The sequence below is a fragment of the Vicugna pacos genome, chromosome 17 (assembly GCF_048564905.1).
Source record: "Vicugna pacos chromosome 17, VicPac4, whole genome shotgun sequence".
In the NCBI taxonomy this organism is placed as follows: Eukaryota; Metazoa; Chordata; class Mammalia; order Artiodactyla; family Camelidae; genus Vicugna; species Vicugna pacos.
Window position 1 is genome coordinate 19373376 of NC_133003.1, and position 16889 is coordinate 19390264.

Genomic DNA, 16889 nt, shown 5'->3' on the forward strand with positions numbered 1-16889 from the left:
GATGTTTCTCTTCCAAAATGTTTTTGCTTTAGTTTGTGTGCATTGAGAATCTGGAAGATCAGATATATTAGTGTTTTGTGTCAAGTTTTTCCATGTGCCTTGGTAACCTGTGAGCTGAGTGCCTTGAATAGCCTGAAAGAAGCACCAAAATCTCCTATCCATCCTGGGAAGAGCCAGACAGAACGAGCTACTCTGAACTTTGGGTTCTGCTCCTTTATGTTTTGCCATCTTCATCTTCAGCTGAAGGACAGTAGACACCTGTCCTTCAGACAGCAGTACAGCCTAGAACAAATGAGTACCAATGGACAGTCTAAACCCTGGGGTGGATCCCAGCTCTGCCCTTCACTTTCTCCATGGCATTTGCCAATCTCAGTTTTTTCATCTACAAAGTAGGGTTACAACAGCATCCCTGCCAACCTCGAGAGGCTGCTATGGAGACCCCTGTCAAAATGAGAGGATGAGTCAGAAGGCAGTTGGCAACTGTACTGTGCCGTGCCCACATGCTGACAAAACATTAGACCCACCCAGAGTTCGCCTACCAAATCCTAGCCTTGAGGGCTGTAATAGGTGTTAACTGAAAAAAAATTTTTTTCTACTTACTACTATATATAAAATACACAAACAGCAAGTTTCTTCTGTATAGCACAGAGAACTTTATTCAATATCTTGCAGTAACTTATAATGAAAAAGAATATGAAAATGAACATATATATGACTGAAACATTATGCTGTACACCAGAAATTGACACAACACTGTTAACTGATTATATTTTAATAAAAAAATTTTTTTTCTGTTAAAAATAGGTTTGAGGGCTATCTGCCTTTGGATCAGCCCACCTCCCATTCTTGGAGGTGTACTTTCCCTTTGCTAAATAAAACCTTTAAAATCTTTCACTACAAAAAAAAAATAGGTTTGAGGAATACTAGGTTAGCCAAATTTAAACCAGTTCCTCACTGCAGGGTTTCTCAGAGACTTATGTCCTGAGACTTAATGTCCCATGAATCTCCATAAGTGTTTTCCACAGTGTCTGAGAGGATCTGCTTTCTGTGGAAACCTGTGGGGTTCCACATGACACCCTCTATTAGAAATGCCGTATTACATCACATGACAATCCTTGAGTGGAGGATGTAGGTATCAGATGTGGTGCCAGCTCTGATGTTGATGCGTGGATCATAAGAGACACGAAAGACAGACTGGTTCACTGAACCAATGGAAAGTTAATAAGGAGCTACAACCTGAAAGATTGATGGCTCTTAATACCAAAAAAGCCCCCCAAACAAACAAACAAAAAAATCAAGAGAAATCCTTGACATGCATGAAGAATCTGACATGGGCTCCTGAGTCACATTTCTAACAAGAATCATAATGTGATTGTGATTCTTGGGAAAGCACTGGCCCATGGGAAAGGGCAACTCTGTAATAACAGAAAACAACTGAAGACATCTCTTTTTCAGACCAGAGGCTTCCAGTTCTAACTCTTTTCTGACAGGGGTTCTGCTGGACACCTGAGGCTGAATGCTGCCTGTCACGCTCCCTTAAACTGGGGCCCCCAGAATGCCCATGAGCCCTCCTAGCAGTCTTTGTCTTTTCTTCCCTATCTTTTCTTTATCATTTGGGCCATAGAACACAGTCCTGCATACACAGCAGATGTCTGATAAACACGGTGAATTTCATCATCTTGTCCACGTAGACAGTGTATCATAAATCTCACCATCCATGGTCAGAGCTCTTCCCATAAATACTGGGTGAGCACCTGCTCTGTGCCCGGCACCACCCTAGGTCTCATGGACACGTCAGCACATGGAGCAAGCACATGTCTCTGCCCTGTGAGGCTTATGTCACAGTGGTGTTCTACCCACCCCTTACGTTTGCATAACCTTGGATAGTCCACAGAGACTTTTTACAAATTTATCTTAGTTGGTTCCATGGAAACCCTATGATGTAGTTATTATTACTCTCAATTGACAGATGAGAAAGTTGAAGTCCAGCAAGATTAAATGATTAACCCAAGGTCATGCAGCTGAGGGTCTGCCAACTGAAACTCAAACTCAAATCCTCTTTGGCTGTCTAAAGCTGTGCTACGACTCACATCATCAATGTCTCCCATTGAATTCTGCAGAATAATTAGGTGATCCCCTAGTCTCATTCTTTCTTCACAAGGAAATCCCGATTACACTTTCTTATCCTGCCTCCTCATAGGTCAAAGCCATGCTTATTCAAGAATTATCCCCCTTTCCAAAATAAAAAAGCAATTATCAAGGGAGGGCAGAACCTCCAAAATAGCTGTTGACCATCAGCAATGATCATCTAAAGAATTACTCAACTGAGTTCACTGTGTGTCATCTCAATCATAGAAAAGAAGAACTGCACCAAACTCGATATGTTTCTGAAAACTTGCAAAACCTGAGAAGCTAAGCCTGTTTAAAACAGGAAGCTGTGTTGCTTCCTACCTTACTAATGTCTCTGGTGGTATCAGATGGTATCTCCATTTCATGGGTGATGAGACCTAAGCTATCACTGGACGCATAAAGGACTTTGCTAAATTAGCAGGTACCACTGTCTTCTTTTTATTCTCATTTGGGCAAGAGCTTATTAAATGCAAAAGAAGTTGTTTGTTTAGGAGAGGTTTCCAGGTAGACCGTCAGGTTTCTAGGAAAAAGGAGATGGAGTGAGGGGTCTAGATAGGTGGGAGCCATACCTCCCCAGAGTGCTCATGCATGGAGGAGGCAGAGGAGAGGGAGGTCCACTGCAATGCAGGAGGTGGTATGGGGCCAAAGTGGGAGAGTAGATTGTGAAATATATCCATTGTCTTCTTGCTTTCTCCCATTTTGCCTTTCTTTCTCTCACCTGTACCATGATATATCTGTCTCTTCCACTCATTCAAACTTGGCCTTTTATACTTCTTCAGTTAACATGCCCATGACTGTATCCATGTTGCCTTCCTTGTGCTTTCATAAATTCTCAACTATTAAGAGTATGACCACTTTAAAATGGTTATACTTAGTAGTTTTCTGTTGTTGATATTGACTTATAAGAAATATTCAGTGAAAATATAATTGACATATATGTGTGTGTATATACATTTATATATTATACTTGTATATATACATATATTTTTCAATTTTTCATTGAAAATCCACTTTAAGTTAGGCTATTAGATGAATCAGTTGATCGGTTGATTTGATATCCTTTTGTCTGGATCTACAAGGTTGACTCTTTGCCTTTCCTGGCCCTAGATTAGAAGGTAGGGATAGAAAGCCTACCTAATTTTCTGGGAAATCTCACAATGTTGGGAATGAAAGTTAACTGTTGTTTAACAAGTGTTTCAAGGGTAGGCGGTGAGAGTATGAGGTCTTTGGTATATGGAAGTGATAGTTGGAGTGTATTTGCAGCTCATTTCAGAAGGTGCTGATGATTATCTTGAACTATGCAGGATATTATTTCTCCTAAGGGAAGAATTGCATGACTCAATAAGAAAAAAGCAGATAAACCCAGCAGAATAAAATGAGTAAGCAGAAACAGATAATTCACAGAAAAAGAAATATGAATGATTAATAATTACAACTAAAAGAGAAAACCTCAGCAATTAGATAAATGTTAGTTATAACAGTAATACATCCTCTTGCCTGTAAAACTGGACAAGTAATTTTTTCCTTTTAGATCTTCCTATTGATGGGCACCTGTGAGACTGGCACCATCACCTACTAATATATACATTGTTACACACTTTCTGGAAGCAATTTGGCAAAATGCATCAAGAGCCTTAGAAATATGACTACAGGTAGAAATTGTGCTTTGAGAAATCTACTTTAAAGAAATAATAAAAATACAAAGATGTTTATTGCAGCATTATTTGTAAAAGTGCAAATTGGGAACAACTTAATCACACAACAATGTGACAATGATTAAACAACCATGAATATCTATACAATATACTGCAGTTGTTACGAATTATATTTTCAAATAATTTTCAACCACATGGAACTAGGTGAAGGATATAAAATTTAAAATATCAATACAAAAGGGCATGCAAAAGTGATATCAATTGTAACAAACATGGCAGCCATTCTCTCTCCATGTTGTAAGTGGAGATGGAAGTACCAGGGGCCAGGAACCATGTTATTTTGACTGCATAGGCATAATTTCCCTATAAAACATTTCTTCATAATCATCTCTTTCAACTAAGTAACATATCAGCCTGTATACAAACACTAAAAATTAGCCACATTTGAAACTTGCTTATTGGAATATAAAGAGTAAGTCTAATCTTTGAACAAGGAAGTTAGTAAAAAATATCCTGTCATTTGGCAGGTGATGAAACCAAGTCACTCAACCACACAACAAGAATGGAGTATAACCTTTGCTCTAGTAACTAATAATAATGATTGGCAGCTGTGGAAGTCCATGTGCTGCCCTAAAATATAAAGGCTGGGAGATGTCTGCAGCTGGGAATAAGACTGCATTTATTTGTGATTTCAACCTTGAGAGGTTCTTGTGTATTTCCAGGGAGGGAAGTTACTGGCTCACAAGGCAGCCCATTCTGTTCCTGCACATCTTGGTTCTTAGCAAGCTCTTCCCCAAGTGCGACTTAATGTACTTTCCTCCAATATCATCAAATTTCATTTCCTCTTCTACACGAAGTTATCACATCATAGACTCTTCTATCTCAAAGGGACCTAAAACATAGCCTAATCCAATCCTTTAATAAAGAAAGATTAGAAAACTTGGTCCAGATCAAAGATGTACAAATAATAGGAGGAAAAAATAAGAAGAAAAGAAACAAAAATGAACCTGAAGACATTTGTTTTTCACACAGAACATTCCAAGTTCTGCTAACTATGGCTGATGTTTCCAGATCTTTATCATCCTAACCTGTCTTGCGCTCCAGGTTGATACTAACCCTCTTAAAATGTGGTACCTGGGATAGAACCTAGTATTTCAAATGTATAGTCTGAAAAGTGAAAAGCAGGGTAAAATTATTCGGTTCTATCCTTCTATCCATTTAAAAAGCATTTATTAAGCAGCTATTACTTGTCAGGTATTATACTGGGCACTAGTCCTGCACCATTCAGTATCTGGGATACTTGTCACATGTGGTTATTCCAATTTAAGTTAATTAAATTCAAATAAAATGAAAAGCTCAGTTCCTCAATAGGTGTAGCCACGTTTTAAGTCCTCAGCAGCTATGTGTCTAGTAGGTGCTATGTATCTAGTAGGCACAGAACATTTCCATCATTGCAGAAAAGTTCTATTGGATAATGCTGTACCAGATAATTATTTTTTTCTGACTATCCCAGGTTCTCTGTGGAAAGATGAGAAAGAGGAGGGGGCCCTGGCTGTATAGGTGGGAAGCAACTTGATTAGCTACACGGCTAGTTAGTTGGATGAATAAATGAAGGAACATCTGGGTAGAGAGGTAGATGGAGAATCAGACGAGTAGATTTTCTATGTTCTGGATCATCTATTAATATAGACTAGAGCTGAATTAGCTCTTGGGGTCAGCTTCTAAAAAGCTTGAAATTGAAGATATTCTTAGATCAACCCTTACATTTCCTCTTTCCTTCACACCTAAGCTTAGGGAGGTTGGAGGTCTGTAACTCAGAGATAGCAAACAGATTTTAAAAATTTAGGAGGGATTTCATGTCACCTAGTCCAAGAGTTGTTAACCTAGGCTGTACATGGGAATTGCCAGAGGAGCTTTAAGAATCACTGAGGCCATGGTTCTACCCCCAGAGATTCTGATTTAACTTTTCAAGGGTATAACTTGACATTAGGATTTCAAAAGCTCCCCAATGATTCCCATGTGCAGCGAGGGCCGAGAACCACTGCTCTCATCAACCTTCCTCCCACTGTGGAAATCTTCTCCTACAATGTCCCTGATAGCCGGCTACCCAGCTTCTTCTTGAATTTCTCTAGTCACAGCTTGCTCAGGCTTCACAAGGACTCATTTTATTTTGGACAATCCAGCTCAAACTCTTCTGTTGTGGCTGAATTTGCCTCTTGGAACTACCTTCCGCTGGTTCTAGTGGGAGCCTCTGGGGGTCACACATGATTTCAATTCTCATCTACACACCAGTATCTTGCTCTCTTCTCCTTTTCCAAGTGTCATTTCTGCAGGGTAGATACCTCTGGCTCCTATAGCTCATCTTTATTGGGTAGGGTTTCCTCTCCACTACATCTGAGTTGGGCAAAGTTTGCATTAAATGTCTTGCCTAGGACCTGGCCTAGTGCTCTGGATATAATCTCAGACCATTTAAAAACCCCATCACATGCTAATCTGAAATTCTAGGTGACTGTAAAGTTAGCATGTGACGGGTTTTTTTTTAAAAAACTTCCTGCATGTAAACATAGATTAAATTAGTAGCACAGCAGTGTATGCAGTTATGGGAAATGATCATTTCACAGCATCCTAAAGCAGTCAAAACTAAGTGCCCAGTATCTGTGGTAGGTCGTATCATTGTTTCTAAATACTTACTCCCTTCCACCCCATAAAGGAGTACACCCTTCCTTGCCCCGACTATGCTGGGCTTCCCATGTACCTTATTTAACCAATGGACTGTGAGTGGGTATGATGTACATCATGTCTAAGTACAAGCTTTAAATGTGCTTGCATGGCTTAGTTCAACCTCCTGTTCCTTCAGCCTAGGTCCCAGAATGAGAAAATATGGGGAGTAGATCCCAGTGTACTCACAGCTGGGAGTGGAGGCCAGGAGAGCCCAGAAGAATTTGAGCTGACCCATAGCCCTCATGTAATGTGAACAAGAATTAAAGGTTTGTGGATGAAAATACAAAAGACAAACAAACAAAAAAAACCCCAAATTAAGTGCCCGGCAGAACATCCATCTCCCTTCCTTCCTTCCTTCATTTCTTTTTCTTTCTTTCCTTTCTTTTCTTTCTTTCTCTCTCTCTCTTTCATTCTCTCTCTCTCTCTCTCTCTCTTTCTCTCTCTCTTTCTATCTATCTACCACCCACCTGTCATCTTTGTGATAATCTAACCTTGATGATTCTTCATTGGAATATCAGTAAGAAAATGGATTAATACAATCGTGGGTTCCCATTAGGTTATTCAACCAAACTCATTTGTAGAAATTCAAACTTCTCATTTACTGTAACTAAATATTTTAATGAAGGCTAAAAAGGCTTGTTAAAGCATTACTGGATACCAATCACCATAGGTTTTCTATAACCTTGAGTAATGGGCTACAGACTGGTTATTTGTGGAAAGTCAAGAATTTCTCTTTAGGTGGAGGAAATACTCCTTCCTCTAAAGTCATAGTATACTATCTTGGACAAGATCTAAGAAATTTTGGACAGGCCTGAAAACTTGAAAAGTAGAGGTCAGTGTGTGGAGGAGGGGGAGAACTAACATGCATCTGCCTGGCTCTGTGCCCAGATGTTCTCGCATGTGTTGCTCCACAGAATCCTCACTTTACTCTCCTCCTCACAACACTTTCTTTGCTTCTCTTCTGAGACACAAGTGCTTCTGGGTTTTCTCCTACCTCACTGTCCACTCTTTCTCATTTTCTCTTGCTGTGTCCTCCTCATTTCTGTGACCTCTGATTTTCGGCATGTCTGAGGACGCTGTCCTTTACTGTCTACACTTACCTCTCTGGTGCTCTTCTCCAGTATCATGACTTTAAACACATCTATGTGATGACAATTGCCAACTTTACATTTTCAGCCAAGAGTTCTCCCCTGGAGCCACATGTCCAACTGCCTACTGGACATCTCCTCTTGGATGACACACAGTCATCTCAGACCTGATGTCCCAAACCAAGCTTGTTTTACCCCAGCCTTCATCTCAGCTGGTGGCAACTCCATCCTTGCAGGTGTTCAGGGCAAAACTCTTAGAGTCACCCTTTCTCACTTACTTGTATTCTATCTGTCAACAAATCCTGTGGCTAACTTCTGCATTTATACAGAATTCATCCACTTCTTTCCCCTTCTACCCCTGCTCTTATGTTCAATCTAGTGTCACATCTTGCCTGGATTATCATAACAGCCTCCTTACCAGTCCCTTGTTTCTAACTTTGCTTCCACGGTCTATTCTCTACGTGGCAGCCAGAAAAATCCTTACAAAATATAAGTTGGATGTCACACCTTTAATGGAAACTCACCAATGGTCCCCATTGAACCCCTGCCCACCCACCCCTACCCATGTCTCTCTGATGCCCACTCCTAATATTCACCCCTCACTCCTCTTCTGGCCACACTTATGCTCTTGTTCTACACAGAACACGTCTAGGCCCTCTTCCATAACCGTATATTTGTACTTGCTGTTCTACCTAGAACTCTCAGCCTCCAGACACCTGTTCAATTCCTTCCCTCACCTCCTTCAAGTCTTTTCTCAAATGTCACCCCATGAGCTCCTTACTGACCTCCTCTAATTTAAAACTGCACCTCTCCAACCCCATCCTACTGTCGAGGATCAGCTCTCTTCATCATAGGCATGACAGTTTTCCACTTTAGCGAAGTTTTAGAATAAAATGAGTTTCAAATTAATAGTATCTTTTTTTTTACCCATCTGACAAGAGCTTGTTGACATTTACTTCTAAAAACATTCAGACAACTCTGAGAAATATTGAGAACGATTAGCACAGAGCATCTATGGCTTTGCCCACCACAGATGGATAACATGCATTATCATTCTTGGAAGTCATGACCTCCACGTATGGTAGACATCCACAGTAAGGACAGCCATTTAGAGAGAAATAAACTAGAAATGCACTTTAAGCCATATATCAAGCTAAATTAAAATATATTAGCTATTTGTATGTATAAAAATGGAACCATAAAGATACTTTCATATATATATATACACACACACACACACACACACACACACACACACTTACGTAATCTTGGGGTGTAGAGGTCCTTTCTAAATGGAACCCTAAGGCAATAACAGTGTAGATAGACCTTGGAGTCAAAGGACACAAGTCCCAGCTCTGCAGTGCATTGACAGAATAGTTACGAAGCCCTGCCAAGCCTCTGCTCATCTATAAAATGGGGATGTAAAATCCTACCCTGCCATGAGGACAAGCAAGCCTATATAAAGTGCCTGGCGTAAGAAAGGCAGTTATTACTGACTCTTATCACACTTTGGTTATGTGTAAAGAACCTAAACTTCCTGAACTCAGAGACCATCTTCCTCTCAGTACTTTTTCCCTTCCCAGGTGATTGTTGACAATAAGGGAAAAAAACACATCATACAAAGCAAGCTTCTGACCATATCATGCATTATTTGATCCATGCTGGAAAATGAGAATTTCTTCCATTTAAAGGCATCGTGCAGGGTGGGGCTCAGGACAAAGGAGCTGGTTTGATTTGGGGCATCTTTAGAGTTTAACAAGACTGTTTGAGTGTATTCTCATTAGGAGAGACTCTGGCTTGCATTTGGATGCAGGGAAATAGCCTCCAGTTCTTCAAAGACAAGAGAGTTTGAATTATGTAAACCCCAGGGTTGCCCTTCTGATGTTCACTCTGGGATATCTAAGCATAGTGTCCAGACACAGAGGCTGAACGGCTGCTCTAGCAAGAGAAGAGCAGGGTCCTGTGGATATCCTCCAAGTTCAGAATTTGCCCAAAGCTGTAAGAGTTACGGACTGAGAAGAATAAAAATTGTGGGCATGAGAGTATCACACACTGAATAATCTGGAGGCATCCTGGCAGCCCACATGTCCACATGAAGGTAACCACAGTGGTAATATGAAGGGCCTTCTCGGTCTTCCTGTGGAGGCTGGCTGAGCCCCAGCCAACGCAAGTCTCAGGACCTTAAGAGAAGCCGTCTCTCCCCTGTTTGGGTGGTTGTTTGTCAGCTCCACCCAAGATCAAAGGGGAGAACGAAGCTACTATGATCTCTAAATTTCAAAACAAAATTCAAATTCTTTACCTAGCGTGGCCGCCTCTTCAAGTTTCTTAAATCTCAGTTTGTGGTTTCAGGTTCTGATGAGTATACCCTTCATCTTGTTATTTGCCTAGGTTTTCAACCCAGTTAGCTTTAGAAAACATGTCTGCCAACTCTTCCAGAAATCCCTGCTTAAGAACATTTGTTCTCTATTATAGTTTAATCAATAATGGAATATAGAAAAATTAAAAATTTTACAGCTTTAAAAATTATAATCTACTTCCCTCCCACAACTATTTTCATTATTTGCCTTTTGCCTTTTATATGTGCATATAATTTCATGTTGTTGTGATTTTCATTTACACACTTTATATTCTTGTCATTTTTCATAAACATTTGTCTGTGATTCTACCTCGTCTCCAAAACTAGTTTTAACGACTGCATGATAACCTATTGTGTAAATGGACTACAATTTAATTCAACATATCCTTCATGTGTTAAACATTTAGACTGTTCGCATTTCTTATTTTTCTGTTATGAAAATAATGCCACAGTGAACATCTTTGTGCACCTTATATATTGGTTTTGTCGACTTTTCCCCCTCAGGGGTAAATTCTCAGGAGCAGAACTACTGTATCAAAGCCATGTGTATCTTGATGGTTCTCGTTATATGTGAAATTTATTGAATCAAGTTACATTGCATCAGCAATGAATAAGTGCTCCAGGTTCACTGCAAACTCACCAGCACTAAGTGTCATCATTAAATTTTATTTGATAATTAAAATGCCATTTCAAACTTAAATACATTTTCTAAAGAAGGGTCTCCAATTCTAGATGTTTCTTATCAATTAAACTTTGCAGCATTTATTAATATTTACACTGGTGAATGTAAAACTATACTTGTTAACATAGAGAGGTATCTATGACCTTATACCATTTACCACAGTAAAAATGGAGGTTGCATAAATATTTAGTTGGACCTGGCCAGAACAAGAATGGCAAGGAGAGGGCTTCTCTCCTTCTGACTCTAGGAATTGTGAGAAAAGAGACAATAGTCATGGAAGGAAGCAGTCACACCTGTGTGTCCCTGTCTCTCCCATCCAGGCTTTCACCAGAGTTGGTGGGTATATAGAGCTATTTGAAAAATTGGGGGGTTCCCCCAAGAGGATGTCTCTCTGCAAGGCACCTACTTACCCACATGGGGTAGCTAGTGCAGTTAAGTTGGGGGCCAGGCAGAAAAACAATCTAGTTTGCAGTCTTCTGTGTCCCTTGGTTGTACATGGACATGGAGTCAAGGAGCAGCATGTCCGCCTGGGCACCTAGCAATTCAGGAGAAAGAACACAGCCTGGGCCAGGAACCTGAGGGAGATGTGGTTCTCCATTCTAGCCATAGCAAAGGGAACACTCCATCACTGAGAGAGGTCACTATGCCGGGGAGGACAGAGAATGAATGGATCCTGAGGCCACTAGCTACAAACCTTTGCAGCAGATGCCAGCACAAGGCTCAGAGTTGGGACTAGGTTGATGCTGCTCAGCAGATACCGGCCACTTAAATCAAGAACCAGCAGGAGACCAGAACATCCCCTCCCTACTCTGTCCATGTATCGAGTCATGCTGGCCTCTCCCCCATATCTATATACCATTTTAGACAGGACAAATGAGAGAAGACAAGGAACTGAAATTATAAGCTGGAAACAGGATGAGTAAAATCTAAAGTCATCATTCAAATGAATGGATAGATCAGGCTAAATTTAAACCACTTGGGACTAAAATTTATGAAAACATTTCCTACCACCCAGCAGGTGGGAAGCTAGTAACAGAGGACCAAATAGTTTTGGAAACTAAAGAAACTTCATTTACATTGCAGGGCTGAGTTGTACTGTGAGCAATTTTAGTGAACCAACTAAAGGAGTATGATCTCATTTTTTTGTAAAACTTTGTATCCATGTATGCATATCTGCATAGAGAAATGTTAATGGTGGTAAACTCTTCATGGTGAGATTTGGGGTAGTTTTTACTTTTTTTTTTTTTTTTTTTGCTTTGCTTTATTGCTGATGCTGTTTGTTTGTTTACTGTTACCATATCGTTTTTCCAAAGTGCAAGGACTGCGATTAGGACAGCAGACAGTTGAGAACCGTTACAGTCTTCAGATCTCTGATTCTATGTAACTAATAATCAAGGGCTTGGCTTCTGACTCTACAGAACCTGCTTGCTTCCTTGTGCTTTGCAGTCTAGGGCCCCCAAAGTTTCTACAATTTTATCATACTGATCATGTTGGTTTTATGGAAGTGATGCATGAATTAAAGACATGAGCCTCAAGTTAACACAACTTTAGTGAATTTTTTTTTAAAAAGTTTGACTTGTCTTTGGATCAGTCTGGGATAAAAGGAAAGAAAATACAAATAATTAATGGTGAGTACAGGCATTTCTGCTCTCTGGAGCAAGCAGATCTATTCCTCTCTTGCTTAAGACATTAAGGTTTAGAGACACACTCTTGTGTTTGTAAATGCATAACAGAGAAAACGATGGTTATTTTTTCTCAGTGGCTGTGGATTATGCCATTAGGAATAAGAATTCTGATAAGATCATACAAATCAGTTGTTCTTCAATTCTCTTTTTCATCTCAAAAGCCTGAAATGTGTCACTGGTCAGTGGATGATATATCAGGACAGAGTTATGAAAACAGATCAAGTTCTACCCAAGGGCCCCTACATTTTCCTGAGTTCATATGAAATGGCTTCTGATCGCTTTTCTTTCACTGCTGCTTCCTACCAATTTCACAGGTTTGTTTTTTTTTTTTAAGTTTACAATGTGATATCATGGAGACACTCTCATTTGATCCTCACCACAACCTTGGGTTGTAGCAGATCCTTATTTTGGAGATGAATAAATGAGGCTCAGAGTTAAGGGCTTGTCTACGTCCCATAGCTGGCAAGCAGAATGGCCAAGACCGGCTCCTGTGTCTCCCCTCTCTATTGTCACTTTCACTGAACAAAATCCTGACATGTGTTGACCTTTGCGGTCCCAGTATTCTCTTGAGAAGCAAAGACAATTCCTTGCCGCTGGCTCAAAGTACTGCATTTGTAAGATTTAACTGGAGAGATGCCTACTGACATATACTCATGTCCTCACACCTGTACCTTGCTCATAGGAAGGAGCAAGTCAGCAGGACTCCTTCCAAGGGAGCAGTGCAAAGATTAACTGCCCTTCATGGGACTCCTTCCTTGTTTGATTTTCCATCTTTCTCCAGCCAAGTCTGTAATCTTAAGAGAAGTAGGCACTGGCCCTAGGGATCCTGGTCTGAGAAATATCAACTCTAATAAGAAATCTCACTGGCCTACGCCTCCTGCTTAGCCCATTTCTGAAGAAGTTCTAAGGGGTTTGCTGTTGGCACATGATTGGCTTATCTCAGCATTATCAGGAACAAGAAAAGGTAATGCTGTTTAACATTGTTATAATAGTTAATAAAAATTACAATAGCTAAGTCTTCAAAAGTTAAAGATCACTGCACTTGAACCTAGCAATGAGAAAACTGGGCATAGATACTGAAGAACTAGCCCAAACTTTTGTAATTACTTGTTAGAGGATTTTAGGCAAATTATTAAATGTCTCTAAGGTTCAATTTCCCCATTAGCTATGATGAACAGCACATTGTTATGGAGCCATGGAGAGGGGTAGTTATTTGTAATAACAATCACTTACTATTATTATAAGCATTTGGTTTTTAAATAGGTAAGATTATTTTGAAAATCATATATAAACTGTAAAACATAAAATACAAAATGCCTTAAAAGATACAGTAATAATAACTATAAGATGTTATCATTATCTGACCTGTGTTTTCCTGTTTTGTACGTCTTCAAATGCTTTCAGAACAACATCCCCACTCTCCACCACCATCCACAACATCTCTATTTATTTTCTCATCATGGATCATGCTGACTTTCAAAACATGACATCTCCCCCCATGGCACCTCTGATATCCTTTTGAAAATACATGCTGAGAAAGGTATAGGCTGTTCATCCCATGTAGTTTTATCAAGTAAATGAACAAATCAACTGGTGAGGTTCACCGGGGCGATCACGACTAATTGTGGGCTGCTCTGTTCTTCCAACACAGGGACGACAAGGGACATGGAGGCCTCAGTCAATGGGACGGAGGCTGTGGAGACCACACCCTACGACTATGAGGAAGCAATGCCATGTGAAAAAGTCGACGTCAAGGAGCTAGGTGCCCAGTTCCTGCCCTTGCTGTACTCCTTGGTGTTCGGGGTTGGCCTGCTGGGCAACGTGGTGGTGCTGATGATCCTCACAAAATACAAGAGGCTCCACATCATGACCAACATCTACCTGCTCAACCTGGCCGTTTCTGACCTGCTTGTCCTGCTCACGCTGCCGTTCTGGATTCACTACATTGGGTGGAAAGAGTGGGCTTTTGGCCGCTGCATGTGTAAGCTGCTCTCTGGGCTTTATCACATGGGCTTGTACAGTGAGATCTTCTTCATCATCCTGCTCACCATAGACCGGTATCTGGCCATCGTCCACGCTGTGTTTGCCCTGCGAGCCCGGACGGTCACTTTTGGTATCATCACCAGTGCCTTCATCTGGGGACTGGCAGGGCTGGCAGCCATCCCTGACTTTATCTTCCATGAGTCTCAGGAGGAGTTTGGCAAGTCTGTCTGTAATCCTCTTTACCCTCAGGGTAGAGAAGATGCCTGGAAGATTTTCCAAGCTCTGAGGATGAATATCTTGGGTCTCGCTCTGCCTCTGCTTGTTATGGCTGTCTGCTACTCAGGAATCATTAAAACGCTGCTGAGATGTCCCAGTAAAAAAAAATATAAGGCCATCCGGCTCATTTTTGTCATCATGGTGGTCTTCTTCATTTTCTGGACACCCTACAACCTGGTTCTCCTTCTCTCTGCTTTTCAAATGAACTTTGAGACCGACTGTGAGCAGAGCAGACAGCTGGATCTGGCCATGCTGGTGACGGAGGTGATTGCCCACTCGCACTGCTGCGTCAACCCTGTGATTTACGCCTTCGTCGGTGAGAGGTTCCAGAAGCACCTCCGCCACTTTTTCCACAAGCACGTGGCCATCTACTTGGGCAAATACATCCCATTCCTTCCTGCCGAAAAACTGGAAAGAACCAGCTCTGTATCCCCATCAACAGGGGAGCAGGAACTCTCTGCTGTATTTTAGGTCAGATGCAGAACATTGCCTAAAGAAGATGCACAGGGCAGATGAAGCAAATGTATAGACCTCTACACCAGTCCTTTGAACTTCCAGGGCAACACTGGAACTCTTGAAGACATTAAAATATATACACAACGATGGTGGAATATCTATGCACCCCAAAGTCATTACCAAAGGTCAACTTATCATCAACCCTGAAAAGCATAGCTTTGCTTGATTCTCTGAAGAGTTACATACATGTAATGCACTTGAATGTTAGATAGTTACTATATGCAGCTATAAACAGGTAACACTTTTTACATTTTAAAACTTAACTTCAGCCAGTGATTCACATAAATGAAACTCCTCCTGGGACTTCACAAAGTACAATAAATCAGTTACATTACTTCTTAACGTGCCGAACTCTTTCCTTGCTTGATGAAAAGTGTTTTTTTTTAAATTTGTGCATATGTACTCTCAAGCACCATTATGGCATGCCACACTTGTTCTGAATATTCTTAATAGTGAACTGATTTCCTTAATAGTGAACTGATTGCACCAAATGACCACATTTCCCAGGAGCAACTCAACTGAAGAACAGTTTGGTATAGAGAATAAAGGCCCTGCTCATAGAAACTTCTCAGAGCCCTGAATTGTTCATATATTGTCCTCTCACACGCAAGTCTCACTGATCATCATCATCCAACAACTGTTGTGTTAGGTGATACAGACAGGATGCACAAACATTACCTTAGGTTAACTGAAGATGCAAAAATGTGTAAGACAAACAATCTTTGCATCCATGAAACCTTCCCTGTAGTAGAGGATATGACAGACAGACACAAATAACTCCAGTGCAAAGAGGAACACACTTGATGCTATGCCTGGGCCAGGAAGAAAGAGCTGGAATCTCAGGGAGGAAGACTTCATGGAGGAAGTGGCTTATGAGTAGGTCTCCGAAGGAGGGGCAGGATGTGAAAAGGGAGAAGATTTGTGGGAAGGCACCCTAAGCCAATGGAATGCCCAATACAAAGGTGAGAGGGGAGGGCAGGAACATGTGTGGGTGTCAGGGTGGGTGGGAAGGTTGGAATGGGCCATGAATTTCAGGCAAAGTATCTCAGGCTTTATTGGGGAGGCAAGGGGAGCTATTGTTTAGAGCAGGGGAGTAAAGCAATCAACATGGTGAGCTAGGAAGATAAATCTGGAAACACATAGAGGACGGAGTAGAGGCTCAGAACCATGCAGGGAAGTAAGTTAGGAGACAAGGTACGTGTGGAGGCAAGGAAAGATCAACGGCTGATAAGAAAGGTGACAAGAGCACCCAGAGAATAATTTGGCTGAGACAGTGTGAAGGAAGAGTTAAAGCACCAGAAGGAATATATGGTTGATTGAAAAACACAAAGAGCAAAACAGAGTGTATATTAAAAAAAACAAGAGGACACACACACGCACATTTTGCATTGTGCTTAGACGCACTGATCACCTTCTTAAAGGATACAAAAGAAAGCAGTAACAGTGGTCGTCTTTAGGGAGGGATATGCATAATGAATAGGGAAAGGGGGGACCTTTCTCTGAATACCCGTTTGTGCCCTTTGGATTCTGAAATGTGGGAACACATTTTTCAAAAAATTAAACAAAATTTGAGAATATATATATAATTTTTGATCTTGCTAAAGTTTTAGGAGCTAGATGCTCAAAGTCTACAAAATAGATTGTTAAAAAAAAAAAAAGAAAGAGGGCTGGGGCATGGTGGACAATTCCACAGCATCACCTCCCATTGCCCATGAGACCAAGTGCATTTTCGATTGTTCACTAAGGTATACTCAAGTTTCATGTGTTCATTCACTCATCTGGTTACATCATTCATTC

The 16889-nt window shown here is 40.8% G+C and overlaps 1 protein-coding gene across 4 annotated transcripts in view; it reads left to right on the forward strand.

Annotated features, from left to right (window-relative positions):
- The window catches only part of CCR3 (C-C motif chemokine receptor 3), a 119946-nt gene extending 104551 nt beyond the window's left edge, over nucleotides 1-15395 (forward strand). For 2 of the 4 annotated variants that reach the window (XM_072941123.1, XM_072941124.1), the window contains exon 2: nucleotides 13969-15395. In XM_072941123.1, the coding sequence (XP_072797224.1) occupies nucleotides 13969-15047 (1079 nt within the window). In that variant the 3' untranslated portion in view covers nucleotides 15048-15395. Of the gene's footprint in view, nucleotides 1-2467; nucleotides 2552-13184; nucleotides 13282-13968 lie in introns of those variants that run through there. The other 2 variants (XM_006200719.4, XM_072941125.1) reach the window with 2 other exon arrangements.
- The last annotated feature ends 1494 nt before the right edge of the window (nucleotides 15396-16889 follow it).